Source organism: Euleptes europaea, chromosome 1 (genome assembly GCF_029931775.1).
Source record: "Euleptes europaea isolate rEulEur1 chromosome 1, rEulEur1.hap1, whole genome shotgun sequence".
In the NCBI taxonomy this organism is placed as follows: domain Eukaryota; kingdom Metazoa; phylum Chordata; class Lepidosauria; order Squamata; family Sphaerodactylidae; genus Euleptes; species Euleptes europaea.
Genome location: NC_079312.1, coordinates 100,797,812 through 100,824,064, shown reverse-complemented (window position 1 = coordinate 100,824,064; position 26,253 = coordinate 100,797,812). Strand labels below are relative to the sequence as shown.

At 43.7% G+C, this 26,253-nt stretch overlaps 1 protein-coding gene across 1 annotated transcript; it reads right to left on the bottom strand.

Annotated features, from left to right (window-relative positions):
* Positions 1–4,302: 4,302 nt before the first annotated feature.
* DRD1 (dopamine receptor D1) lies at positions 4,303–6,359 on the bottom strand. Its single transcript, XM_056853375.1, has one exon. The coding sequence runs from the start codon at positions 5,849–5,851 to the stop codon at positions 4,493–4,495; it is 1,359 nt and encodes a 452-aa protein (XP_056709353.1). The 5' UTR covers positions 5,852–6,359; the 3' UTR covers positions 4,303–4,492.
* Positions 6,360–26,253: the final 19,894 nt, after the last annotated feature.

The window sequence follows — 26,253 nt, the reverse complement described above, 5'->3', positions numbered from 1 at the left end:
TCTGTTACAAAGGATCCAGACTGCATCATTGACCAACTATTGCATGTATGTTTTCCCAGTCCATTTCTTAAAAGCTCTGGTCGTGGTCTCCCCACCCCTTCCCCGGCCTCATTTTAATGTAACTGCTGCAGCCCCCAGTCAACATGGATCGCAAAGCACACTTGCTTAATATGGTAATGAAATGATATGGTCTCCTTCCATTCCCCCTGCCCCAAATATTTTCTCTCTTTAAAAAAAGAATTATAGTAAAAACAAAATTAAAAAACGAAGCGCTACTCAGAACAGAAACAACAGCCAAAGCAGGGGTTGGCCTGGAAAAATAGGGCTGCTATCCATTTTCCCCTATGTCCCGTATAGTTTTTCATTAACCTCCCCCCCCACCCCACTCTGGCCATATTGTCTACCTTCCCTCCTTCACTGGCATTCAGATTGTGATTCCTGGCAAGCACCGGCACCATCATATTGTCTAGGTTGAATGCAGTGCTGAACCCCGGTTATAATTCCACTTCCATTTGATAATATAATAATAATCTTTCAGATACACAAGAGGCCTCTCAAGTGGAAGGGACTGAAGTCTTGTAGGGGAAAAAAATTCCCGTTGTTATCATTTCAAACTGTGGATAGATGCAATACTGAGACACCTAAAGGGCTTAAAGAGACTGGGTTCATGGTTAAAATGAAATCACATACTAGTCAAGGTGAAGAAGAAAAAATAAGTGCTTGAATGAAAAGTGTCCCACAGATCAGAGAAGCTCAAATGTTTCCCCACTATGGATGATAATTACCTTGGTGACATTTCATTCAAATTAAGTGGATGCCCACTTAAAGAAAACCTGAAGAGTTCCAAGGTTCCAAAAGAGGATGTAATGCTAATATTTGGAAATATCATTTGTGGGAGGTAGTGAGAGAATGCAATTGATTTGTAGCCAGAATCCACCAAGAAGAAATAAAGTCCAAGGCAGGAGGACTGAAAAAATAGAAACCTTCCACACAACTTCAGGGACAAAATTTTACTCTACCGTATCTGCTATTAGGCATATAGCCTGCAACTCAGGTGGTCAGAACATAGAGGAATACAAATTGAAAAAGATATGAGGAACAGAGAAAAAAGTCCATACAAACTATTGATCTGTGAATTGTCTACTGTCAGTGGTCCGTCTGAACTACCTAATATATTCAGTGAACTCCAGAAGAACTTAGAATATACTAGGTTTCTAAGAAAAGCTGCACACAACGTATTTACAGGGCATATTTATGCATGAGGCGCTCTTTCCTCTGTCCACACCCAAATGGAAAAGGAAGGGTTCCAGTAATATATTAACGAACAACATAAAAGAGTACAGACTGGCTATAATCCATTCCTCCGCCACCTCTCTGACACACTCATGCAAGCTTACACCATGGTTTTTTTCCAGGTTTCAACCCGTAGTCTTTTAACTTTTTACACAAATCAAAACAATGTTTCATGTATTTCCAACAGGCACAAATATAATATTAATAGTTCAGAGGGAAATATATTATCGGACGCACAGGTTGCTGTAATTCTGATACAAGTCTATGAATGGGAGGTCAGATTTGTCTTTGAGACAGTTAAAATGTACCATTGATAATTTATTCAGAATTCAATTGTAAATTCTGGAAGAGTGTGTGTGTGTGTGTGTGTGTGTGTGTGTGTGTGTGTGTGTGTGTGTGTGTGTGTGTGTGTAAAGTGCCGTCAAGTCGCAGCCAACGTATGGCGACCCCTTTTTGGGGTTTTCATGGCAAGAGACTAACAGAGGTGGTTTGCCAGTGCCTTCCTCTGCACAGCAACCCTGGTATTCCTTAGTGGTCTCCCATCCAAATACTAACCAGGGCTGACCCTGCTTAGCTTCTGAGATCTGATGCAATCAGGCTAGCCTGGGCCATCCAGGTCAGGGCAAATTCTGGAAGTACAGTACAAAAATCATCAGTTAAAAATTTGACCCAGCGAAACACTGGAGTTTGACAAAGTTTCCCTCTTGATCGTTTTTCATCCCTGTGATATGAAAAACCAACATTCATACAAACTGGGGGAAATGTCAGATTCAAAAGATAAAGCAGTGTTCCCATTACAAAAAGAAGGGATGGCAATTCCTCATTCAGCATAAACCTATGCACACATCTTTACTTACCAAAGAGAAAGATCCCTCCATTCTTTATTGTTCTTCATACAGTTCATCATGAAAAACCAACAACTGTGGAACCTTGAGCCAGAAACCTCTCTCCAGGCCATACTCAAAGAATTTATTTTTTCCTATCTGAGTGTTTCAACCAGGGAAGAAATCAATCTGTTCACTCAGCAATCAGTTTTAAAGGAGAGAGCCAGATCGACATTTTAGTGGGACATGTCCTCCGTTAGCAGCTAAGTAAGTAAAATGTCACAACAGTTGTTGCAGCAAGACGCTCTGAAGCAAAAACAAAAATGAAAAAAAAATGGGAGAATGCTTTGGTTCTTACAAAAACGATATAGTAAAGGGGAAAAAACAAGATGTATTTAATAAATGCAATGGAAATTGCTTTATTTGACCTTATGTTCACAAAATAATTTTATTATATGTATGAAAGCAGCTTACAGGCAATAAAATTATGAAAATATTCACAAGACTTGAATAACACAGACCTGATTCAGGATGAATATCTTTATTAGGCTTCTAACCCGTTATCTCTCTTGTCTTTTCCTGACTACACATCTTGATTAATTCTACCAGTAGTTTCTCTGAAGGTTTGGGTTTTGCTAACATTCCCCCACCCTCCACCCCCGCTGACCCAAATGACTCTCTTGGAATGTTCTTTGTTTATTGAATGCTGGTGACTTTTTTGTAGAATTATCAATTTCATTTATTTTATATTACCAAGGAAGGTGTCAGGAATTTTGGTTTTAATTTTTGGACACTAGAGGTAAACCTTGGCGACTGTTTTTGAAGCTCTAATGCGGATGAGGTTTTTCTGCACCATTCACTGTCTGAATCCAAAGTACGAATGAGGCACTGTTTATTCTGCAAACAAACAGAAAACTAAACTTAAGTTCAGTACTACAGTGCCTCACGGGTGTCGTTCTGAATGGGAGACTGTAGCAGGCAAACAATATGCTTTGAGAGAAGAAGTGGTTTCACTGCCACAGGTGGCATAAGATTTTTTTTTTTCATTTTTTAAAAAGACCATTTTTATAAGAGCTTAAGACAAACCCCACTGGATCAGTCCAGCGTCTTATTCTCCACTGTGCCAGCTAGATGCCTCTGAGAAGTGCAGAGATGGAAATGAACGACCCAAGCAGGCCATGAGGACGGTAGCCCTCCCCTTTGTTTGGTCTCCAGCATCAGACATTCTGAGAAAAATGGAGGTTGTATTTAGCCACCATGAATGCCCATAGGAGGGGAGGGCATTTCTCCCCGGGGGGTGGGGCGTGGAATCAAGCTTTGAAATCAGAAAAGTCATAGCTGGGGTGGTTTCATTTTACAACACGGCAAATACTTTTTGGTGGTGAACTAAGGTGGTTTTCTTCTCAGACCGATTCATCTTTAAAGTTGTCCTCGTATAAAAGGTAAACTATATACAGTTTCACATGCTGACAGTCAAACAAAGTCAACATAACATGAAACTTCAAAAGAAATAGCTGTAATAAGTTTTGCTTTGATAAGGGCACCGCATCTACAAGTTGTCATTCAGTCAACTCTGGCCCTATATTTTTGAAGTGCACCGACTGCTTGTCACATTGCTTTTTTTAAATTCACTCTATTTTGCTGTGCCTTGGAACAACTACAAGTTTTTAGTTATCCCAGCAACGCTGACTTTCCAAATACTCGTTTTATAAAGTGCTGACTAATAAACTGGTCAAAAAGCAGTTGTTGTGAGACCCTGGAAATATCCCGCTGTTTTGACATATATTAAAATAAGATAAATAGATTCGTTGTAATGTGAAAAAATAGTCATTTTAAATAATAAATAAATAAAGCCGGCATTGACACTTATTTTCCTGCTATTAAAAAATATTCCACTCTTGTTATAAGGCTTGGTTGATGTTTGGAAATCATTTATAAAGGCATCACCTAGTCTGCCAATTCTGCCAACTTTGCTTGCAACCTATAAACATTCATGAAGAACTAGGCAAGTCAAATGGAAGTCTTATATTTAACTGAATAAATTTCATCCACATAGTAAACTTTATTCGCTTCCATCAGTTCAGTTTCAGCTTATGTTTGACCCAGCTGAAGTTGTTCTCTTTGCAGCTGTACTGTATCTACATCTTAGATCCATTTCCATTCAGGATGAACAACACAGAACAACTTTGGAAATACAATGTTATGTAAATTGGAAGTCTTTGTTTTAAATTTTATGTTTCTATGAAACAGCAGTTAATTTGAGCACTGGGCTTTTATGTGATGGCTTTATCTCTTACAATAACATACTTTCTTAAGTAAAACACCTTGAGTATCTTTCGTATGCTATTACAATTTTACCGGCTAGCTTTACCCCCTCAGGTTTTATGTTGACCATTTTGTGTGATGGGATTGATCTTTTCCAAAGAAACATCAGCCTCAAAATCCAAGATACCTGATAGGGCTGGAGACATTTTCTCCAGAGCTTTACACAGTTCCCCCTCCTCTTCTTTTCTCATAATGTCATCATCTTCTGGGCATATAACAGCATGAGGGATCAGATAAACCAAATTACAATCTTTGGGGCTGGATCCTCTGGGCTCAAGCTGACTGGAAAAGGCTACGCCCCCATTGTTGTTGATACTAACTGTCTCTATAGCATTACTGGAAGCAGGACAGAGTCTGTAGCATCCCAAGAGGGTCGAAAATGCCTTGCGGAAATCTGCATTAAAGGCATAAATGATGGGGTTCAGTGAAGAATTGGCCCATCCAAACCAAACGAAAACGTCAAAAGTGGTTGAACTAATACAAAAAGGCTCTGCTCCCCTGGATGGTAAACCAGACTCACAGAAAGGGACCATGCAGTTCAGTATGAAAAAGGGTAACCAGCAGCATACAAACACCCCCATTATCACGGACAACGTCTTTAAGACTTTAGTTTCTCTCTTGAAGGACATTTTGAAGGAGCTTTCTGGCTGCTGGCTATCCATGCTGTTTCCATTGCCAGTGGTAGTTTGGCAGTTCTTCGCATGCACTGCAGCTCTTTCCAAGGCTGAAATGCGTCTTATTTGTTTCTGAGCAATCCTGTATATCCTTGTGTAGGTGACTATCATGATGGCCACTGGGATGTAAAAGCTAATGAGAGAGGAAGAGATAGCATACATCCTGTTTAAGCTGGAGTCACAGTTGTCCATGGCTACACCTTGGAAGCTAGCATTGAAGCCTAAAAAGCCTGCGGTCTTAGCCTTGTGCCAGTTCAGTTGCACCGGAATGAAGGAGATCAACACAGACAAGGTCCAGGCCACGCTGATCATGATGAACGCTGCCTTGGGGGTCATTTTCCTCTCGTACCTAAATGGACTGGAGATGGCCCAGTATCTGTCCACACTAATGACGCACAGGTTCAAGATGGAGGCCGTAGAGCACATGATATCAAACGCTACCCAGATGTTACAGAATGATCCAAAAGGCCAGAAACCAGCTATCTCTGCCACAGCTTTCCAGGGCATGACCAGAACTGCTACTAAAAGGTCAGAGACTGCCAAGGAGATCACAAAGAAGTTGGTCACTTTGGACCTCAGATGGCGAAACCTAATCACAGCTGCACAAACCAAGGTGTTCCCTAGGAGCGTGGAGAGGATGAGCAAGGAGAGAAAGCAGCCGGTGAGGATTCGGAAGCAGGAATCCCTTTTCACAAGCAACCCTGCCCCATCCATAGTGGTGTTGTTCCAAGTCATATTTTCTCCTGAGGCAATATCATACCACGGGGTTTTGTGATGACATCAGCTCTTGTCCTTGCAGAGCTCACCAAAGAGACATCAGGTGTCCATTAATTACTCACCACCAGGCAGACCTCCTGAGGGTTGAGTTATAGTCTCTTCGCCCTTGGGAGGGATCCCATCATCCTTAGGAATCTTATTAGGAAAACTCAGCCACTTTGTGGCAAGTAGCTAGAACTGACTATCGCAGTCATGTTTTCTCAGCAAGCCCTGCTGAATTTCAGCCTAAAATAGAATATTCTAACAGGAATAGGCCAGCTGGAAAGTCCTCAGAGAATCCCGTTATGAATAAACTCAGCGGACCAGGGGCACAATCACTTTGCAGCATTCATGTATTCCCACTTAAATAGGCTATTGATTCAGCTTGTCCAGTGTCCATTTAACTAGCCCTTCGGATCTATCGAAGCGGAACACATTAGGTACTTTTGTCTCTAATTTAATTTCCCATCCCTCTAATTGGCAGGACATTTTTTTTAATACCCTTCCAGCCTTCGTACCTTTCTGCTATGAAATTAAAACGTCAGTGCTCTCTCTTTATAGGTAGCCTCAGGAATCAACTCCTCATTTTGTTCCACACTGTTTAAGATTCACAGTCCTAGAGGCAAAGAAAATAAATTTACATTTTGACATTACATGTATAAGAAACCACGGGTTCATTGGGTTTTTTTAAATAAGAGAGAGAAATTATGAGTCCTACCTTTTTATATTTGATGCTGTGTGTCTGGTCCAGGGATAAGCGTTTTTCTTTCCACTTTATTTAGAGTTTGAATTGCATAGCAGAGCATAAAGATACAATCACAGCAGGCAGGCTGCATTGCCTCTGGTATAATTTCCCGTTGCCGTGAAGGATCGAGAGACACGTGGACCAGCGGGTGTTAATTTCTCGGCACAAGCTGCCAGACCTGACTTTTCAGGATCGCTTCTGTGATATTTGCCTTCCGAGCACAGGGGCAAAGCGCCTTCAATTCCCAACCACCCCTTATGATTCATGTGCAAACTCTGTGCATCAAGTCAGTCCTGTCGGAAAGCTCATCACCCAAGTCACGCTTTGTACATCCTGCCGAAGTGGCCTCTCAGGATGAAATCATCCCAAGCGAAGGCACAATATTCCCAACTCTCTGGCGAAGATCGCGGAGGTGCTTCGGTCCCTTCTTAGTCTTCATTGGAAGGAAGAAGTAGGAGAAAGACCCGAGTGCAGTTCCCTTTGGCCCCTGGTGTAGTAGTTTCCCCCCCGCCGGTGGCTACTTTATTAAATATCTGTGCAATGCTCAGTTAGCTCAGGTCCTTTGCTGTCAAGCTACTTTTCCATGGCTCTCTGAGCAGAATCCACATTCCCGCTGTAGCTCATGGGATTAGGTCGTACTCGTAATCCCTCTGCCTTTACAAATGCCCAGGTACAGCAGCCTCTTCAGGGTCTCCTACTCGGGACCCTCGGATTTATCTCTCTGCTCCTCGGCACTCTCTCTTCATCTTGCTGAGCCAGGGACCTCGACGGCGTAGGCTTCTTCCTTCCTAAGGTAGGAGATAGCGACATCCCCTTACTAGAAAAGGTCTGATTGCTTTGGATCTCTTTCCTAAATCGCCAAAGAGAAGAGAAATCTAGGCATGAGGCCATGAAACTAATAACAGAAACCACACAAACTAAACAGCCTTAAAATCCAAGAAGCACCACACAGAGGGAGTGTTTTTCTTATTCCTCTTCCACAGATAAACATATACAGTTTCCCATATATTCCGAGCACATACAAAAGGAGAACCTGGGAGATTATACAAACATCCAGATTTTGAGCATGCCTTATTAACTGGAACTACCTACAATTCTGTTGGCCTCAGTGGCACTTTCTCACCCTTCCAAAATAGTGTTTGCGTATCCTGATAGTCAATGGACATAGACAACAATTACATTATTTTTGCAAAAATATAAAACGTTCACAAGACCCAGGAGGTGTTTAGTTAGCAATGCCGTTCAGTATACATAAGCACTCTATGTGCGGTTATATTTATACATACGTGTGCTTATGCATATATATATAAATGTGCAAAAATTCCAAAAACACGTCCCAGACAAAAACATCTGTACCAGCAGAATAAATCTCCAAAGCTGCAATTTGTTACAAACAAACGCTACAGAAATACCACAATCGGTGGACAGGAACTCCCGCATCTAGCCACGAACCCCAATCCCCACAAATAAAACACACATAATTTGAACTGACACTAAGATTTGAGCTTGGTCTCTTCCCTCTGGCATGAACTTACCAACATAGAGAAGTCATTTGTCCCACAATACAGCTGTTGTGGGATGCCGATAGTGCAGGCACCCAGCCGAAAGAACAACACTCACCTCATCTTTTTTGCTGCTGGTTTATTTCTGGTTTTTCTCCCCCCCCCCCAAACACACATACACGCACAACCACTTTCTTTGCAATTCATTGTTCACTAACTTACAGCCGCGCAGGCTTCCGTGTGGGCTTGGCTCCCTCTTCTGGCAAAAACGAGCTCTGCTTCCTAACGTTAAAGCACAGTATTGTTGTGTTTTGTATCCCTGTGTGTAACTGTATATTAGGGTGGAGGGGATGAGAGTGAGGGGAAAGCAGAGCCTGGCACATAAATCTCGGCACCCTCATAGTGCTATCCTAAGCAGACTTATCTGGGAGTGAGCCCCTCTGAATACAGCAAGGCTTACTTCTGAGTAATCTACTTTGATTTGTGCTGTTACTCCAGCAGAAATTATGATAAACAGGAAAAAATATGTTTTTTATCTATACAGCTTTAGCCCTGCGCTTCCATGGCTTGAAGTAGGGAGGTGTAAATTTGCCAGTTGGGTACCTTTCTCAGGTGGAACCCTTCTAATGTTACATTTACTGACCCAACTCTAGCCTTACACAGAGTTTCTACATAAGGGAGGCCGGTCAGGATTGTATCTACCAGCCTCGCCCTTTGCTGTGCATGACCTTCAGGTTTTCAGAGTAACATCTACATAGCAGTTTCTACGTATACATCCCCCAATTTTTTACACTCTGTCTGCAACCTCTGCTCTTCATTTTTGCAGGTTATGCTTTACGTGTTTAGAGTCTTCAGGGTAAACATGGATGGGGCCTTGTGTAAATGAGATCTTGAAGGCATGAAAAGGAGGCACAGCCAAGAACTAGTGCTAACTAGTGTGCAATCGTGGCCCCATCTCAACCATGCAGAAAATAATGTTTGCACAGGGCTAGCAACAAGCATCCAAAGGCATGAGTCAACAAATATAATACCACCATTAGATATAATCCCAACCTCTTCCCCCATCATGTATTGAAAATGTATCCACACAGGGCTTAAAAGGTACAGAAAGTTGGCATATAAAAACCAACTCTTATTATTATTATTTAAGAAAGGCTATGCACACATTTAATCACTACTGCACCCATTTGGCTTCCAGAGTTCCCTCCTCCCCAAGATATCTGGGCACTGGAATGGATGAATATTTGGCCACCCATAACTGTCAACTGAAGTGCATGTTAAAGCACATTGCTTAAGATACATATGGTTAGAAAGTAATATCAGGATTTTTTTTTAATCTAAAGAAAATTAGAAAGAAGAAGCAGTGCCGCATCTTTTTACAACAGAAGCAGAAGGAAAGATGATCCTACGTATATCATCTGGTCTATTAATATTAGCCTAACTAAGACAGATATTTTAGCATGGTGTGGTAGTTAAGAGTGTTGACCGAAGGGCCAGATTATATATTACTTGCAAATGCCTGAGAGTCGGCATATGGTAGAGTGGCTGGAGTGTTGGACTTGACCAGTATGGCCTCAGTTCAATTCCTTGCCCAGCCACAACATTCCCTTGATCCTGCTGATATTTCTGACAGGGTTGTTGTGAGGATAAAGTAGGGGGAGTCTAGATATGTTGCTCTGAGCTCACTGAAGTAAGGATGGAATAAAAATGAGAGTTGATAAACAAATGTATTGAGCCCAATGGGTTAGATCCAGACTAAATTTTTCATTAATGAAAGGGGTGGAGGGTCATTCCCATTAATTCCCCCTTCCTGCTTCATACTCCCCAATTTGCTCTCATGCCGCTTGTGAGGGTCCCTTATCCCCCAGGAGCAGCATTTAAAGAAGATCAGCGTGCTGCAGAGGGAGGGGGGCAGGAATGTTCTCTTCCACTGACAGCAGTACCTTGCACGTGCAGAAAACTTTGTCTGAATCCAGCCCATTGGCAACTTCTTGGAGGGAAAAGCAGGCATTGAAAGGAGCTGATTTGGAGCTCCAAAACAGGGGAAGGATCCTTAACCTATCCTCCACCCACTGCTTTTCTCTTTTCAGGGTTCCAGAAGCATGTTTACAATTTTACACTTGCACGTATATGCACACACACCATCATTTTCTACCATTCTCTGTTAAACTTGGTTAGAAGAAACAACCATTGAGGTTGTAATACATGTATCTGTGTGCCCTCAGTAGAAAGATCTGGCTTCAGACAAGACCTCAGCCATGAGTGCAGGCTCTCAACTTACCTTGCCTCACAGAATTATTGCAAGAGAACACAACACTCCTTGGAACACTTGCAATCCTAAGCAGAGTTACATCTTTCAGCCCGTTGTCGTCAATAATGGGGTAACTCTGCTGAGGATTTCACTGAAACTCTTGTCATATTTTTAACCAAAGTTGTTTACTTCCACCTTTTCACAATAACTTTAAAGCCTGTAGCCTTCACTTTCCCACATGCAGAGAAAATGGAAGAGGTTCTCTGCCCTGTGTTTGATAGGACTCTCCTGAGCAGCAAAAAGTCAGTTTCTTGATTCCAATGCAAGGGTTGGGTCCTTGTATCAATATGAGTGGCTCTTCTAGACAAAGGCGTCTAGAAGGCTTCGTCTTTCTTTCCAGAGTTGCTCCAGATGGAAACTGGAGAAAATGTCCTTCATTGTGACATCAGGAAATTTTCCAAAGGGCTATTTCAGGCACGCTCAAAGGTTTGGGCATGGCACATGTTATTTGGTTTGTTTGTTTGCTTGTTTGCTTGCTTGTTTGGTTTGTGTAGCAGACCCTCCCGCATGCCATACCCAACATTGGTTGGGTATCTGATTACAGTTTGAGGAAAATATACTTGAAGCCCATCTGAGCACATTGAATGAATTGAGAAGCTCATTAGATCCCATTCCTCGTGGCAAACATGCCAACAGTGCATAAAGGTAATAGTTTGAAAATGCTGCTGTTCCTCTGCTGGACAGGATCATGTGTCGAAATAGCAAATACAGAGAGCCATCTTCCCATGCTCGGCCAAAACAGTCCCAAGGGATTAATCAATCCTCAGTCACACGTTTTAGAGCATCTCTCTTTTAATTCCAGAGTTTCTCTTAAAATCAATGTTTTGGTTCCAGTAGACTTCAGATGACTAAACTTTCAAGTCACTTCAAACAGCTGACTTTCTTTCTGTCCAGAACTCCAACGTGAAGAAATATTGACTTTTTAAAACTCTTCAAAAATCTGATAGAAAAATGCAAACTTTAAACAGAACCTCTGAGCACAGAGAGCCTTGCAATCTAATGAAAGGGGCAGCACAGCCACTCAGCTGCGCATGCTGTGAGGGAGGGGAGGAGAACAGCACATAGATCCACTCACCCAAGGAAGAGTGGGAAAATGGTCCATAGCCAGAGAACACAATGCTCCTGTTTTCCCAGCTTAGGGCCTGCAGTTGTGAGAGCAGTCAGACAAGCTGCACAGACAGGGAACTGGCAGCCTGGCCTAGACAAATAGCAGAAGTTGATATAGGGTGTGAGAGGAGGTGCGAGAAGAGGTGCTGGCCTGAGAGGCTGGGGGCAGACGCTTGAGACAGCCTGGATTGGAGGAGAGATGGCCTGGTTTTGGTGGGACTTAAGGAAGCAATAGGAGACAGAGATTGGATACCAGCCTAGAAAAAGACACCTGTGTGAGGTATGAAAAGATCAGCTCTGAGATAAGGAGCAGTATTCTTTAATAGGTGCTTGCTCCTTTAACAATCAGTGAGGCATATATCTTTTTCTAGGGACCTTGAGTAATGAGAACTTGGGTGTCCAGAGGAGGGCAACAAAGATGGTGAGGGGTCTGGAGACCAAGTCCTATGAGGAAAGGTTGAAGGAGCTGGGTATGTTTAGCCTGAAAAGGAGAAGACTGAGAGGGGTTATGATAACCATCTTCAAGTACTTGAAGGGCCGAGGATGGTGCCGAGTTGTTTTCTGTTGCCCCAGAAAGTCGGACCAGAACCAACGGGTTAAAATTAAATCAGAAGAGTTTCCATCTAGACATTAGGAAGAATTTTCTAACAGTTAGAGCGGTTCCTCAGTAGAACAGGCTTCCTCGGGAGGTGGTAAGCTCTCCTTCCCTGGAGGTTTTTAAGCAGAGGCTAGATGTCCATCTGTCAGCAATGCTGATTCTATGAACTTAGGTAGTTCATGAGAGGGAGGGCATCTTGGCCATCTTCTGGGCACTGTGTGTGTGGGGGGGAGGTAGTTTTGAAATTCCTGCATTGGGCAGGGGGTTGGACTAGATGACCCTGGTCGTCCCTTCCAACTCTGTGATCTCTCGTCTTTATTTTCTCTAGGATGGTGCTGCTCATACTAGGGCTGTTGATTCGGTTCAGCCCGAACTGAAAATCAGCTGAATTTCCCTTGATTCGGTGGTTTTTAGTTCGGGACGAACCGAACTCAAAAATGGTGGGCAACCGGGGGGGCGAATTCAGCGAGTTCGGGAGTTCACGAATAAATCCGGCCAATTCGGGGCCGTCAGTAAGCAGCATAACCTTCAGTAAGCAGCATTCTCCTCCCCCGGCCAATCGGTGGCCAAGCTGGGTCTTCTTCTGGCCAATCAGTCAGGATTGAGTACTGGAGGAATCAGCTGATGTGAGGCCCCGCCGGGGAAAGAGAGAGAGAGAGGGAAATCCTCGTGTGTGTGTGCGGGGGTGCTTGTGCACATTCGCTCCTTTCCGTGGCTGCAGGGGGCGCATTTTGGGGGGTACAAACCCCAAACTTTCAGGGGATATTCAGACAAGCCTTCTTAAGAGACCACCCAAGTTTTGTAAACATTGGGTCAGGGGGTCCTGAGATATGGGCTCCCCCCCTTTTTCTTTCCATGGCTGCAGGGGGCGCATTTTTGGGTGTGCTGACACCAAACTTTCAGCAGAGCATCAGACAAGGCTTCTTAAGAGACCCCCCAAGTTTTGTAAACATTGGGTCAGGGGGTCCCGAGATATGGGCTCCACCCCTTTTTCCTCTCCCTGTGGCTGCAGGGGGCGCTTTTTTGGGGGTGCAGCCCCCAAACTTTTATCATAGCTTCAGACAATCCTTCTTAAGAGACCACCCAAGTTTTGTAAAGATGGGTTCAGTGGGGGCAGAAATATCGGCTCCCCCCTTTTCTCTTTCCGTGGCTGCAGGGGGCGCATCTTTGGGTGTGCTGACCCCAAACTTTCAGCGGAGCTTCAGACAAGGCTTCTTAAGAGACCACCCAAGTTTTGTAAACATTGGGTCAGGGCCCCCCGAGATATGGGCTTTCCCCTTTTCCCTATTGGGATGAATGGCTCACCCTCGAGAGATGCATACATATGGATCTCATATTGGATACAAATGGAATCATATTGGATTACCCAGCCTCCCAGCCCCTCCTGATGGAACAGAAGACAGCCACAGTAAGACCCCTTTGGGGGCTTTAATCTATAATTTTTCTTTTCTGTGTGTGTGGGGGGGAAGCAGAGTCTGTGTATGTGTGGGGAGGGAGCAGTTTCTGTGGGTGGGGGGGAAGCCAAAGGGGGCTTTTGCCGGTTCTGCCTGGAGTGTGTGTTCCCCCTCCAGTCTCTCTCTCCCTGGTTTGAGGGGGGGCTTCATTTTTATGTCTTCAGGTTTTCCCTCATTCATAAGATCAGTTAGGTTATTTTGATGCTTGCTCAAAACTGGTTTTCAAATGGTGACTTAAAGAATGCATCTGCCTGGTCCCAAGTCCAATGCAAAAGGAGAAATTCCACCCCCTCCTGCTCATTATGCATAGCTAGCTGCCTCTGTCCCTTTCCATGGTTTGCAAACTCCCAGGTGTCAGGTGTTGCTTTGCACTGTTGCAAAGGTGTTGCATTGCGTACTTGTGTTGCTTTGCAGTTGTATTGTTTTACACAATTCTTCACACCTGCCCCGCCCTTTGCATGTTTGCAAAGGTGTTGCTTTGCAGTTGTGTTGCTTTGCAAAGTTCTTAGCACCTGCCCCGTCTTTGCTCTCATCAGCTGTTTGTCGGGGCTGGGAGCTTTGTGCGTGGGTGGCAAGCTCTGCTCAGAGATGCACATTAAGAGTGGGGGGACCCCTTTCGGGGCCCATATCTCAGCCCCCCCGACCCAATCTTTACAAAACTTGGGGGGTCTGGCAAGAAGGGTCCTTTGAAGCTCCTCTGAAAGTTTGGGACCTCTACCCCCAAAAATGCTCCCCCAGAGCCGCGGAAAGGAGCGGTTGTGTTTTTAATGGCTTTATTCGGCCGAATTTTTTTCCTGAACTTTGAATTCCCGCCGAATTATACAGACCCGAAGTGGGGGAGTTCGGACTTCGGCATATCCCGAATCTAAACGGGCCGAATTCAGCCGAATCCGAACTATACCGAATTATTTTTAATTCAACAGCCCTAGCTCATACTTCCTTTTGATGGAAGGCCACAGGAGACCTTCAGGAGATGCCTCTTGAGAGGGAGGCTGTGCTGACACAATCTCTTGAGAGTCAAGTTCTCCAATTTCTTTATTTAAAATGTTTATCTCTTGCTTTTCTCCCAGTCAACGGGACTCAAAGCAACTACCAACTGTTGAGGCTTCCTGAAGCTTAAATGTTTGATACACTCATTGTGATAATCTGTGTTTATGGATTAAATGAAATATTATAGACCTATCAGGAAATGTTGAGACAAGCATAACAGAAGGGTATCCTAAAGGCTGAGAGTGCAATCAGACCCCATGTATCTTTTAAACCATAGTTTGATTAAACCCCGTTAACTTTAACACTTGGATACAGATCTTTATTGGCTAGCACCAAACTGTAATTTCAAACTAGAGTTTGTAGTGTGTTAACCACAATTTGTAGTAATCAGAGTTTGTTGTTTATTTTATTATGTTTTTAATGTTCTATAGCCCATTTTTCTCCCCAATGGGAACACAAAGCAGCTCATGACATCTTTCTCCCCTCCTCCATTTTATCTGAATTTACAAACCACCATTTGTTAAGTAGTAACATCCCCTCACTGCTGCCTGCTGGCAGAGATAGCTGTACAGGAAATATGCCCTCCTGCTTGCAGATAAAGAAGAGGCAAGAAGCAAACAAATCAGGGTTAACTCACAAACTAGGGTGTGGTCCTTGAGTCCGATAAACTAAGTACAGATGATTGCACAAACCGTAGTTTACAGTAATATCTGAATGCAGCCGCTGTCTCAGTCTCCATCTCAGTGTGACTCACACCTGAGAATTCTGAGAATAATGCTCTTTTTAAAAACACATGAGTTGCTTATATATAGTCTTGATCTGCGGAAGTATATCTCAGGATTTGTTAATATTTCAGAATCAAAAACTGATTTTCTTTTCTCCCTTGCAATTGTGTCAACCATGATATATACATACGCTATATAAAAGAGTATAGTCATTTAAAAGTAAATCTCCTATGTCAACATAACAACCTTGCTCCAATGAGGCCTATAAACAAAGACCCAAGTAATCATAGACGGGATGTAGGAGGGAGGGTTAATTGTCACGAAAGAACAAATAAACTTACTGAGCTGTCATGCACAAGCAGAGATTAATTTCCTAGGGTTTAGCATGTGTAAAGTTGCTTTTATGCCATCTATAATTTTTCTTAATGTCAGTTACAACAGATAATGCCTAGCTAACCTTGAGGAGCTAACAGTAATGCTTGCTTCAATCTGCTATTTAAAAAGCAAAAATTGTGCCATAGTGTATGTTTTCCTTCCCACAGCTTATTATCCTGTCCTTTAAACATCATTCACATCATCCTTGAGGAAAGAATGTGGTGTGGGAAGGAAAGAAAACACAATTACTAACCACCGTGAAATCCTCTATGAGCTAATTGGTGGGATAATATGCTTATAATAAAATACATTTTAAACAGCTTCCCCTTTACAGTTGTAAGCTACATTCATTTTCCAGAATACAATAATAAGTCATCACTATAGCTCTGTGTAGACATTAAGCAAAAATCATGGCTTAATTCAATTAACTGTTTAGTGTGATCAACTGTACACAGGCCACGCTATTAACCAAGTTAACCAAGATCTGAAGTCATCTTTTGATGTTGATTTATTAAACCACAATTAGTTATTTATGATCTTACCACAGTTAGACAATTATGATTTTTAATGATATATAAATGCAGTTATCTTGACTTTTTCTCCTCTGTCCTCACCATAATGTAGGTGGTGGGAAGGGGAAAGGGGAGTGTGAAGGGGCTAAGTTTTGAGAAATAGCCTGTTGACGACAGAATATGTTCCAGGAGTTATGAAACATCAAGAGCAGGTAAGAATCAGTTAAAGAAATAAAGGGAGAAGGATAAATCAGCTATTCTAGCCCCTGAGAATTAACAGAATCCTGAAGAGAGGGAGGTGCAGGTGGGATTACCAAATTCTTCCCCCCTCCCATGATTCCTTGCAAGCCCCTCTAATGCTTAAGTAGCCAAGTCGCATGCAGATAATACAAGCAGCACAATGAAACCAGTTACAAAGATAGAAAAGAGTTCTGCATATCTGGGGGAATGTCCTATTATGCAAAAAAAAAAAAAAAAAAAGACCAATGCAAAAGACCAATAAAGGGTTTTCAGCTTGTGCAATGCAAAGACAGAGACATGAAATTAAAGCAACAAGAAAGCAAAGTACAGGCACAACCTACAGCACCCATTATCACACGGAAGGAGTGGGAAAGTAGGGGAATAGTACTGGGGAGTAGTGGGACATTACAACTGACCACCTTCCCTCCACCCAGATCCCAAAACAAACAGTATGCAAAACAACCCACCTCCCAACCAATTAAGACGTGTGACTCAGAAGCCCTTTTCTTACAGGAGCCAGAAGATCGGCCATCTCCTGTCCAGCCAGCCAGCCTGCAAGTAACACTTTTCCTGCATGCCCTCCTTTGCTCACTGTGCCTGAGCTCTGTATCCTCCCAGATGAATAGCAGGGTCCCTGCTATTAATCCCATAATGGAGCTCACTGGGGGTGGGCGTAGCGGCTTACCCTGCTCCTTGTTAGCTCTATCCCTTGCTGAATTGGGTCACATCTGCTCAGGCTCTGTCTCTCTCTCTCTCTTTCCCTCTCGATGGCAAATTAAAATAAGAGAAGGGACAGAGCATCAGCCGGGGGGCGGGGGGGGGAGCTGAGCAGCACAGTTCTATTATACATCTAATTCCAAGCCATGCCATAGAGGATATGATCAATAGATCTGTACAGTGATGCTAATACAAATAGAGGGAATTCTCTACAAACCTGAAAGAAGTGGCAGGTTTGCAAAAAAAAACCAACCCAAAAACACCAGAAATCTAAGGAAAAACTCATTTGTGGATTAAATATCCCCACAATAATAGAAATAAGGCCTGTAGCTTTAAGAAAAGAATGCCCACTGAGCTCTCCATGGCCATTTTGGAGGTTACTATGCAACCATAACAATATTACTGAGCCTTCTAAGCCTTGGTTTCTGCAAAGCAAAGACATGGGGTGATCAGGGATGGACCTTGAGGCAAAAAGAGCCCTGGAAAGGTCTCATGCCCCTCCCTTGTCATGTCCGATAATGGAGAAGGGCACACCAGGGACAGGCCCAGCAGTGCTCACTACAGACTAACTACTCACACAACTTAACATAGGGTTGCCAACCTTCAGGTACCAGCTGGAGATCTCCTGCTATTACAACTGATCTCCAGCAGAAAGAGATCAGTTCGCCTGGAGAAAATGGCTGCTTTGGCAATTGGACTCTATGGCGAAGAAGAAGAAGAAGAAGAAGAAGAAGAAGAAGAAGAAGAAGAAGAAGAAGAAAGAAGAAGAGGAGGAGGAGTTGGTTTTTATATTAAGACTTTCTCTACCATTTAAAGAAGAACCAAACCGACTTACAATCACTTTCTTTTCTCCTCCCCACAACAGACACCCTGTGAGGTAGATGAGCCTGAGAGAGTGTGACTAGCCCAAGGTCACCCAGCTGGCTTCATGTGTAGGAGTGGGGAAACAAATCCAGTTCATCAGATTAGCCTCCGCTGCTCATGTGGAGGAGTGGGGAATCAAACCCAGTTCTCCAGATCAGAGTCCACCGCTCCAAACCACCGCTCTTAACCACTATGCCACACTGGTGGGGAAGTCCCTCCCGTCCCCAAATCCCAGCCTCCTCAGGCTTTGCCCCAGAAATCTCCAGATATTTCCCATCCTGGAGCTGACAACCCTAACTTAGCCTGGCCCAGTGGCTGCAGCCACTGCACAACTTGGCTTGGCCCAGCAGTAGCTGCTGTGTAACTCAGCCCAAGCCAGGCCAGCCCAGCAGCCTCTGCCACCATATAATTCAGCCTGATGGCCACTGTGCAACTAGGCTACCAGATGGCTGAGCCCGACCTGGCCCTTTGCCAGCATTCACCATGCATCTCAGCCAGACTTTTCCCAGGGAGAGGCTGCCAGGGAAAGGGAAGGAGGGAAAGGAGAAAATGGGGCAGATAAGTGTAGGTTGCCTGGTAGGTGGGAAGGATAAAAGATAGCAGGAAATGGGGAGAGGTTTGGGGGGCTTTCAGAGATGGGAAAGGGAAAACAGTGGGCAAAAGGGCAAAATGAGAGGCCTCCTGTAAGTTTTTTGAGGGTCCCCATTTGTGAATTTCTTGTGAATCACAAGAAAAAAAATAACATAACTGGCCTGATGAGGGCTAAAAACACTCCATGAGGTACCGAATGTTGAGAGCAACTCAACTGGATCAAAAAAGGGTGGGAGGGAGAAGTAAATCTGCTCAAGCCACTGACATATTTCCAAATTTTTCCCCTCTCCTTGAGTCTTCACAAGTCCCGAGTTAGTCATTTCTGCTGTTGAAATGTGCATGTCCGACACCACAAAGCAGACGAACCAGGTAGCTGCTGAAGCTCCAACCCATTGGAGGGAGGGTGATTGGATACAGTGAAGTCTAGGTTTTCTTTCTCAAAGTGGATGGAGGTAAAAGGTCCAGATGAACAAGAATCTTCTCGTAATGTAAGGTGGCAAAATCAGCTGTTACTGGGGAACTGCTCTGCGTGCCTCTTTTCCCATCAAGTATGTTCTCCTCAAAATGAAGCAGCAATCCTGGAATAATCAAACATACTATCTTTTGTGTGACATTTCACGCTTTATTTGGTCTCACTTCTTTTATGTCCATTTCATGTTTTAATGTAATGAGTTCTTTTAAAAGTAACTATGACAGCAAATACAATTAAATCTGAACTTAGATTTTGGTATAAATCTAAATGAATGTGTCCATATCAACACATCAAAAGGGTGACCAGACTTTTTGCTGATAATCCTGATGCCGAGCAGTTTATTTTGCAACACAACTCTTTCTTTCCCGACCAATCACTTTGCCTGTCAACAACCAGTATATGGTTATGTGTAAGCAGTTCACTACAGGTTGGGATGGCTAGGAAACATCTGTAAAGCTTATGTAAACCTCTCAACAGGTTTTAAATTCTAGCATTTTATACACTGTGAGCCCTGTGATATTAATAAAACACTGCAACGCATTTCCCCACAGAAAAAACCTCTGTGATTTAGTACTGATTTATCCCTTGTGAGTAATAAAATGAAAGCCGTTAAAACCCCATTGTTATTATTTAAGTGACTTTAGAGCTGGGGAACTGTGTCGGATTGATGAAACCCTGGAAATCATTTAGCCGCAGATTTAGACTGAACTTCTAAGCTATGTTTCCCTGTTAGCATGCCTCACAGCACAAGGGGAGGAAATAAAAAAATGGGTCTTTAACTATCAGTAACATATCCAGAAGCTCCTTGGGAACTATCTCCTCATAACACAGTAACAAAAACAAGGGCTAATCACTATGCTGTTGCATGAGATATAGAAATATTGCGAGATTTCAGTAGTAAAATGTCAAAATTTTAAGTTAGAACAACATATGCAATATCATTTATTATTTATTTATTTATTTAATTCTGTTTATTTAATTCAAGACCAGGCTCTAAGGTTGCCAACCTCCAGGTACTAGCTGGAGATCTCCTGCAATTACAACTGATCTCCAGCTGATAGAGATCAGTTCCCCTGGAGAAATGGCTGCTTTGGCAATTGGACTCTTTGGCATTGAAGTCCCTCCTCTCCCCAAACCCCGCCCTTTTCAGGCTCCATCCCAAAAATCTCCAGGTATTTCCCAGCCCGGAGCTGGCAACCCTAGTCGCATAGCAAATGGGAAGAAGAGTCCTACAATGCCATGGGCAGTATCCTTTTGGTACCCTACACAGCTGGCTTTCCCCTGAATCAACCTGCCGACTGGTGTTTTCACTCCAACATAGGGGGGAAATTATGTGAGTTTGTAGTGTACTGATGGTACAACAAACTATCAAACTACTTCAACCACCAGTCTGCAAGTTTTGGAGCAATCCAGGTTGATTCAGGGGAAAGCCCGCTGTGTAGGGTACCAAAAGGATACTGCCCATGGCATTGTAAGACTCTTCTTCCCATTTGCTATCTGACTAGGGTTGCCAGCTCCGGGCTGGGAAATACCTGGAGATTTTTGGGATGGAGCCTGAAAAGGGCGAGGTTTGGGAAGGGGAGGGACTTCAATGCCATAGAGTCCAATTGCCAAAGCAGCCATTTTCTCCAGGGGAACTGATCTCTATCAGCTAGAGATCAGTTGTAATTGCGGGAGATCTCCATCTAGTACCTGGTGGTTGGCAACCGTACATCTGACCTTGCAATTTCCAGATCTGTTTTGCAATTAAAAATAAAAGTGACTGAGTCCACGCCAAGAACACCAAGGGAAGCCCAGCCTGGGCCCAACTGGGTGAAAATGCCTGCTAGCGACTCATCTCCTTGTTCAGCAGTTCTCCATTTGATTATCTTCCACTACCAGTTTTCTCCTTATCCCTCCAATCCTATGTTTCGTCTTTCAGAATCCAAGCCTGAGATCTCTGCCTCATTTTCATTCACATCTAGTTCCTTGTGTGGAGCACTCCAGTAGGGAAAATAACAAACATCATAATGATATTAATATGCTTAACGAATGTTTTGCTCAAAGACTTCAACGTCTTTTCATTTTCAACCTGTCATTTGGTGAATGCACACATCAAAAGAAGTACTCAATAAAACACCACAGTCCTTTTTAAGGTGCTGGTTCCAACAGGTTAATTAGCAAAAATGAGATGGAATAAAAAATAGTAGAGGTAATTCATTTGAATTAAATTATTCTGAAACATAATCCATTTTCTGGGAGCAAGTAGGGACAGAATATAAGCACACACAAGTACGTTGTTTAAAAAAAACAACTCTATATATCATAGAGTTCACTCTTACTGCATGAACATAAGAACATAAGAAAGGCCCTGCTGGATCAGACCAAGGCCCATCAAGTCCAGCAGTCTATTCACACAGTGGCCAACCAGGTGCCTCTAGGAAGCCACTAACAAGACGAGTGCAGCAGCACCATCCTGCCTGTGTTCCACCGCACCCAAAATAATAGGCATGCTCCTCTGATACTAGAGAGAATAGGTAAGCATCATGACTAGTATCCATTCTAACTAGTAGCCATGAATGCCCCTCTCCTCCATGAATATGTCCATTCCGCTCTTAAAGCCCTCCAAGCTGGCAGCCATCACTACATCCTGGGGCAGGGAGTTCCACAATTTAACTATCTGTTGTGTGAAAAAATACTTCCTTTTATCTGTTTTGAATCTCTCACCCTCCAGCTTTAGCAGATGACCCCGTGTTCTAGTATTATGGGAGAGGGAGAAAAACCTCTTCCTGTCCACTCTCTCCAAACCATGCATAATTTTATCACCTCTATCATGTCTCCCCTCAGCCGCCTTCTTTCCAAGCTAAACAGCTTTAAGCGTCTTAACCTCTCCCCATAGGACAGTTGCTCTAGTCCCCTAATCATTTTGGTTGCTCTTTTCTGCACCTTCTCAAGCTCTGTAATATCCTTTTTTAGGTGTGGTGACCAGAACTGTACACAGTATTCCAAGTGTGGTCTCACCATAGATTTGTACAAGGGCACTATGATATCAGCAGTTTTATTCTCTATTCCTCGTCTAATTATGGCCAGCATGGAATTTGCCTTTTTTACAGCAGCCGCACACTGGGTTGACATCTTCATTGAGCTATCCACTACCACCCCAAGATCCCTTTCTTGGTCTGTCTTTGCCAGCACAGATCCCATCAGTGTATATGTGAAGTTGGGATTTTTTGTCCCAATATGCATCACTTTACACTTATTCCCATTGAATCTCATTTGCCATTTTAATGCCCATTCTTCCAGTATGCAGAGATCCTTCTGGAGCTCTTCACAGTCCGATTTTGTTTTAATCACCCTAAATAATTTGGTGTCATCTGCATACTTGGCTACTTCACTGTTTAACCCCAACTCCAGGTCATTGAGGAACAGGTTGAAAAGCACCGGTCCCAACACAGATGCATCCCACTGCTCACATCCCGCCATTGGGAGAACTGACCATTGATTCCTATTCTCTGCTTCCTATTTTTCAGCCAGCTCTCAATCCATAAGAGGACTTGTCCTCTTATCCCTTGACTATGAAGTTTGCTTAGCAGTCTTTGGTGGGGGACTTTGTCAAAAGCTTTTTGGAAATTCAAATACACAACATCCACAGGCTCATTCCTGTCCACATGCTTATTGACGCTTTCAAAAAACTCTAATAGGTTAGTGGGACAGGACCTACCCTTACAGAAGCCATGTTGGGTTTTGCCCAGCAGACCTTGCCCTTCTATATGCTTGACAATTCTATCTTTAATAATGCTTTCCACTAATTTACCCAGAACAGACGTTAAGCTAACTGGCCTGTAATTTCCTGGGTCCCCCCTGGAACCTTTTTTATAAATGGGTGTTACATTGGCCATTCTCCAGTCCTCTGGTACAGAGGCTGATCGAAGGGACATGTTATATATCTTTGTTAGAAGTTCAGCAATTTCCCATTTGAGTTCTTGAAGAACTCTAGGATGAATACTGTCTGGTCCCTGTGACTTGTTAGTTTGCAGTTTGTCTAGACAGTCGAGGACTTCCTGCCTTGTTACCACTATTTGCCTCAGTTCCTCATTTTCCCCTCTCCAAAATCTCTGTTCAGGAGAAGGAATCTGCCCTGTATCTTCAACCGTGAAGACAGATGAGAAGAATTCATTTAGTTTTTCAGCAATCGCTTTATCCTCCCTTAGAGTTCCTTTACTCCCATTGTCATCCAATGGTCCAACCGCTTCCCTAGCTGGTTTCCTACTCCTAATATATTTAAATAATTTCTTATTGTTTGTTTTGATATGCTTAGCAATATGCCCCTCAAAATCTTTTTTTGCATCTCTAATTATCTGCTTGCATTTCCTTTGTGCAAGTTTGTGTTTGCTTCTGTTCGCCTCGTTTGGGCAAACCTTCCAGTCTCTGAAGGAAGACTTTTTTTCTCTATTTGCTTCCTTCACCTTACCCGTTAGCCATGGTGGTGACCTCTTGGACTTATTACTACACTTTCTGATCTGTGGTATACAAGCTAGCTGAGCCTCTAGTAATGAGGACTTGAGTAACCCCAAGCCTTTTCAAGAGATTTAACCCTCCTAACTGTTCCTTTCAACTTCCTCTTTACCAGTTTTCTCATTTTAGAGAAGTTCCCTCTTTTAAAGTCAAAGGTAATTGTGTGAGATTTCCCAGTCACTTTCCCACTTGCATATAAATTAAATTTGATGCCATTGTGATCACTATTGCCAACTGGCTCAACTACATCCACATCCCGCATTAAATCACTGGCAGCACCACAGAGTACTAAATCCAGGATTGCCTCCCCTCTGGTTGGGTCTATGACCAACTGTTCGAGGGCATAGTCATTTAGGATGTCTAAAAATTTTATCTCTTTGGCTTGACTGGAGCATACATTTATCCAATCAATATGAGGGAAGTTGAAGTCTCCCATTATTACTACTTCATTACCTTTACATGCTTCCCTAATTTCATTCTCCATTTCAAGATCACCCTGAGCCATTTGGTCAGGGGGCCGAAAGAATGTCCCCAGTAGTAAATCTCCTTTGGGGCCTGGAATCGTCACCCATAAGGATCCTGTGGATTAGTCTGCCCTTTTTATGGTCTCTAGCTTATTAGACACTGTGTCTTCCTTGATATACATAGCAACACCCCCTCCAATACGCCCTTCCCTGTCATTTCTATACAGTTTGTAACCAGGGATGACTGTATCCCACTAGTTCTCTCCCCTCTACCAGATTTCTGTAATGCTCACTATATCTATGTTTTCTCTTAAAACCATGCACTCTAATTCCCCCATTTTTGCTTGGAGGCTTCTATCATTAGCATAGAAACACCTCCACACTGTTTCTCTCTTTTGACTTGCCTGGCATGTGCCTTTGGGCATCTTTAAGTGGCTATCCATAATTTTTTTTTCATTCCCTTTCATGTCCAAGTAATTCCCATGTGGGCAATCTGAAGCAATTTTCCCTTTGTCAGTGTGCACTGAGTTTGCCCGAACCGGATGCTTCTCAGCTCCTGTCGGCTTTCCCCCCAGGTTCAGCTCTGTCACCTTTTTTATATTATGCGCCAGCAGTCTGGTTCCATCCTGGTTCAAGTGGAGCCCATCCCTTTTGTATAGGCCCGGCTTGTCCCAAAATGTTGCCTAGTTCCTTACAAACCTGAAGCCCTCTTCCCTGCACCACCATCTCATCCACGCATTGCTCACCAACTGTGCTTGCCTAGCTGGTCCTGCATGTGGAACAAATAGCATTTCTAAGAAAGCTACCTTGGAGGTCCTGGCTTTTAGTCTCCTGCCTAGCAACCTAAATTTGGATTCCAAGACCTCCGGACTACATTTCCCCACGTAGTTGGTGCCAACATGCACCACAACCACTGGCTCCTCCCCAGCACTACCTACCAGACTACCTATATGACAGGTAATGTCCGCAACCTTCGCACCAGGCAGGCAAGTCACCATGCGGTCAATGCACCCACCAGAAACCTAGCTATCTACATTCCTAAGGATTGAATCCCCCACTACAAGAAGCCCCCCTCCCCTCTGAGGCATATCCTTGGTACGAGAGGATATCTGTTCATCCACCAAGGAAGAGGTCCCTTCTAAGGTACCACATCCCCCTCCCTCAGTGAGATGGCCTCCTTCCCCAAGGGCTCCATCATCCCTGACTGGCAGGTTGCCGTCACCTTGGGACTGGGATGTGACTATTTCATCCCCGGAGTCCTTAGTCACCTTTCTCTCTGCCTGCCTCAGCTCCTCTAGTTGAGCTACCTTGGCCTCGAGGAAGTGAACTCGCTTCCTGAGAGCCAGGAGCTCCCTGCACCGAGCACACCCCCATGACTTCTGTCCAGCAGGCAGATAATCATACATGTGACACTCCATGCAGCACACTGGACAGCCCCCCGACCCCTGCTGGCTTTCTGATGGCTCTATATGAAGTGGAGAACCTAGAATGGCTCAAGAAATAGCAATCTTCTCATCTCGATTAGCGGTTTATGGATTGCATTCAGCCAGCATATGTCACATTGTACTAGAAATGTAGCCTAAATATAGGATTCGTTCCTACGCCTCTCTCATCTATTATTAAAATTGTGTGTATCAATAGGGTTCCCAGGTCCCTCTTCGCAACCGGTGGGAGATTTTGGGGGCGAAGCCTGAAGAGGGCGGGGTTTGGGGAGGGGAGGGACTTTAATGCCATAGAGTTCAATTGCCAAAGCGGCCATTTTTCTCCAGGTGATCTGATCTCTATCGGCTGGAGATCAATTGAATTAGCAGGAGAGCTCCTGCTACTACCTGGCAGTTGGCAACCCTATGTATCAATAATCAGTAACAGTAAATTCAGAGTTGTGGCCTTTGGTCAGAAATCTCTCATAAGTAGACCAACAATGGGCAATCTGTTGAACATATGCAATTCTTTAAAAAATTAAAACTTTATTTCTCAAACAGGCTTAAATGAGAATAGTAGGTTCCAGAACTTACCTGGAGCCTGATTTGCCATCGCAGGTCAGGGAGTGAAGAAGAGGCCCGGGCAGTGGGATGAGGCTGGCCGTGGCTCCTTCTTTGCCTGACTGCCAGCTGGGCACACTGGGCACACCAGGGCTTGTTGCGGGGGCCCCCTGGAGCCGTGGAAATCCGCAAATGTGTTTTTAATGGCTTTATTCCAATTGGGGGGGACCGCATAACT